General features: G+C 35.8%; 1 protein-coding gene across 2 annotated transcripts in view; it reads left to right on the top strand.

The window, feature by feature from the left end:
• The first annotated feature begins 2624 nt into the window (after nucleotides 1–2624).
• Nucleotides 2625–4156, top strand: part of LOC126370466 (proton-coupled folate transporter-like) — a 13452-nt gene continuing 11920 nt past the window's right edge. The window contains exons 1-2 of one of the 2 annotated variants that reach the window (XM_050015336.1): nucleotides 2625–2968; nucleotides 3610–3823. In XM_050015336.1, coding sequence (XP_049871293.1) covers nucleotides 2928–2968; nucleotides 3610–3823 — 255 coding nt within the window. In that variant the 5' untranslated portion in view covers nucleotides 2625–2927. The remainder of the gene's footprint in view (nucleotides 2969–3609; nucleotides 3824–4156) is intronic. The other variant, XM_050015335.1, reaches the window with a different exon arrangement.

Genomic DNA, 4156 nt, shown 5'->3' with positions numbered 1-4156 from the left:
GGAGTGGCTTGTTAACGAAGTGAATCCAGTTTATTGTGCGAAGACAATACGCAATCGAATGTTGCTCGTAATCCTTATGACTACAAAATATAAAGAATTACTTGATTTTTATCCATATTAGGATGGGCAGAGCCACACATGGATACGATGAACCGTATGGTAATTAATAACATCAGCCGTGTATGAGGTTCAAGATAAATTATAAAATTCTGATTACTAAATAAAGACATCTCTGTCTTTAAAACTAACGAAAAACATTTCCTTTTTCTATTTAACTTATTTATGATTTTTTATCAAGAAAAACGTAACAATAAGTCCGACATTTTATCATGTTTTTCTACGAGTATGACGTCACAGTGTGCCACAGTAATTTCGTGTTTTGACGTTTAGTAAAAAGTAACTGATTTGACTAGTTGGAAACTAGCCTATATCTATTTGACAAAGCAGCTACACTTAAGTTTTACTCCTAGCATAGATAATATTTGTAATAAGTATGTAAGATACACTTACTCTACAAATAAGGACCAAACTACAGTCTGTAATATGCACAATACGTCCATTATTTTAGACACTGCATAGTCCCTGAACCGACGTTAACGACATACCCGGTATGATAAGCCGTTGATTCTAAGTTTGCTCTTTGTTCCGGATAAGGTATTTATTGAACAAGTTTCGAATAGAATTAATTTCGATACATAACAAATAAAATTGTACTTATAAGAAGTGATAACGAAGTGTGAAGGGGTCTTACAAGAAGGTCGTTAAAGAGACAAAGTACTCCCACAGGAGTACGAAAAACCGAGAGAGCATTATTTTTACCTTCTGAACGTACTCGCTTAAACGAATTCGATTTAGCTGAATATCGGTAATATCGACCGTTTCCAAGAGGAAGTAATCAAAAGATTCCTATTTCATCACAATGCACAATTTTCCACTTTAAGTCAGTAATTCACACCCGAATACCGTCTGCAGTAACGAACAATTCAAACCAACTGACTGATTAAGGACGAATATACTAAAACACTGAATCCATTTAATTTCAAGTAAAACTAAACCTTAACACTTTCCTTCTAAAACTCAGACTTTAAAATACGACTGCTAAAGCTAACCGCCTGAAACGTAGGTCAATTAAAACCTGTTTTGCAGAAACAGATAGCACTAATTAACATCACAGTAGAATTAATTTGGTTCTTTCAAAAGCAACTTGAATGCATTTCCACACGACACGTCAACACGTAAAGATTTCAAAAGTAATCGCGTAACTCAAATTGTAATCTAAGGAGCATTACAAAAATTTACTAATTGTAAGTATTTTTTTATGAATTAAAATACAAATGTAATGATTTGAAACGTTAACAACAGTCTTTGAATTTGTTTATAGATCATTTGCTTTGAACACAGCAGCAGATACAGATGTTATAATGAGTGTTAATCACTCACGTAATGATCGCGTAAGTACGGCGCGTGCTACCGCGCGGGCGAGATTCTCAACTGTTTTATTTTTGAGCTGGCTCTATGCTACGACCGTGAAACTGCACACTATGTAGGTAGCCGTTCAAAACCGATGAGCAATGTCGTTCATTGACAGTGAATAAACTCTCAGACATCTCATATATCAATTTACGAAGAACAAAAGCATCTCGAATAGATTTCATGGTACGTTATCTAGAGAGTTGCGTTTGCGAAATTTCACCAAGTTGCAAAAATATGACCTGTGGAGTTTGGTTAATGCTGGTTATTTTTCATGTGTGACATAATTAGCTCAGGTGTACTACGAATCATGACTTGGTTTGGGTATCCTTTCCGCAGTGGAATATTATGATAGAATAAACTTCATAAACACAGCCATACCATGCATTTCATAGGGCTTGTGTTTTGGTCTAGCAAAGATATTATTTATAACCCTACATTTACAAGTTATAGTTTTAGATATATATTCAAACATGACTATGGTACAATTCACAATAAAATTAATGATACAATTTAGCATAGCATGACTTGCATTGATACGAGTCTGAATGATAATGATAATACGCTGTGACAACATTGGTATATATATATCGTCTATAAGAAGCCAATAGAAAATTAAAGCCTTTATTATATTATACCGTGAGTACAATGAGCTTATTATTCGCGTCTTTTAACGCTATGTGCTCTAGATCACGTACAACAAAGTGACAAAGTAAAGATAAAGATGTTAATATTTGTAAAATTGTGTACTTATTTGTTGATTGGAGAAGGCGCCATGAAAACAATGAATTACTAATCGTTGTTGTTGATAATGATAATAATATATGAATGTAGGTCGGTTCCATCTGTCTGATTAGTTTCTTACGTGGTTTTATCACAGTTTTCAAAAATAATGGTTCACATGTTAAAAGTTGGTCTCGAAAAATGCTTTATGTACATAAATATTTAGTCGTCATTCCAAAATCCCGACGATCCCGCTTAACACCGTCACGTCTGTTTACGTGTTACATAACTTACAGGGTTAGTTAAGGCGAAAACGCCGCTTGGAAACGAACAAATCCGCGGGGCGGGATGCATGCGGATCCTTTGTAGTCAATTGGCATAATAGGAGCAATTGGACAGCAGCTTGCTTTCTCTATACACGATGACCGGATTGAGGACGTCGAGTCGACACACGTCGTGTTCTTCTTCTTTGCGAGTCGGTGGCTGTTTTGCTATATTTCATGTATTTGATAGCACAGTCTTAACGTAACGGATTATTGATATTATTACAACGAAAATAGTGTCATTATGATGCCAAAGTCAAGCCTCCTACACGCGGTATCATCTTATCACTCATATTAGTTCTAGTGATACGAGCGCGAACACGTCGGGACTATTCATTGTGATGTGAATTTGTTATAGTGTATTCAGGTTTAAATTCTGTGATATTTTGTTAAGTTATCAAATTCGCGAATATGGAAAGCACACTTGATCTTCCAGAATTAGAGAAATTGAGGTAGGTACCACCTACAGGTTATTGTATCCACGGCATGTATTGAGTCACGTACATTTTAGTAGAAAACTTGTGAAATGTTTATATAATTGTGCCCATATATGATATAAGTAAGTAAATAAATCCGACTTTCGACGTTCATATTTTTTACTGAATATTTTCATCAACTGTGTAAGTACGTATGGACGTAAAATAAATGTGTATACTTGCTTTACGAGTCAGGCATATCATAAACTTTTCTAACACGGTACATATCTTAATGTACCTAGCTACCTATATAAAATTAGTGTTTGTATTCTTGTTGTTCTTTTTTGATATTTTATAATTTATATTTTATAATGCCTACACTATTTTTTATCTTTGTTTTATCCATTATTGTATCTATATATAACAAGTCGTATTCTGGCCCCTGTGATACAAGCTGGGCTTAGTGCAGAGACCGCCGCAATATATTTTATTATTCTTATGTAACTCTGTATGTTATATGTATAATTGTACCTGTGTTTATTTAGTAAATAAACAATTAATATATTTATTTATTAATATTAAAGTAAAAACCCCAAGTAGCTAGCTCCAAGTCATTATCTTCCATTAAATCCCATACACGTGTTTTTGTATATACACAATATTTCATTTTATTCCAGAAAGGAAACCTCAGAAAAAGATGAAAGTAAAGAGAGTAGTACAGACAAACAGAGGAAATGGAAGTTCCTTCTTGAACCAGCTCTGGTCGGAGCTATGATGGCTATTAACCTAGGACAGACTTCTTTGCAGAACTTCTATCTTAGAACAGCATGTTCTGTAGACCTGGGGAACAGTTTAGAACTCTGTGAATCAGTGCACGGAGGACAATTAGAAGTAAGTTTGTAGGATCTGTTAACAGAATGCTTATTTCTATTTTCTTCTTCTATCGTGTGGGTTGTGAAGCGAATGACCAACGTCAGCGACCCTGCTGTCAAGGTTGCTTCGCCTTTTTTTTTTTTAACGTTGGGAAATGCGTTACGCATACCACGCCGCCCGGGGGGGCAACGTGGTTATGTGGGACTCTCCGGGTGTCGCCACCCGGTATACCCACTAAAATCCAACGGTGTTCCTCCTTGCCGCCGTGTGGCGGGGATACGGGAACGCATTTGCACACAACCGCGTCCCCGCAAGGTTGCTTTGCCTAACCTAACCTGGGTAATGACCCAT

Source organism: Pectinophora gossypiella, chromosome 10 (assembly GCF_024362695.1).
Source record: "Pectinophora gossypiella chromosome 10, ilPecGoss1.1, whole genome shotgun sequence".
Taxonomy (NCBI): Eukaryota; Metazoa; Arthropoda; class Insecta; order Lepidoptera; family Gelechiidae; genus Pectinophora; species Pectinophora gossypiella.
Note: the sequence above shows the minus strand (reverse complement) of the source record. Positions and strands in the feature narration are given on the sequence as shown.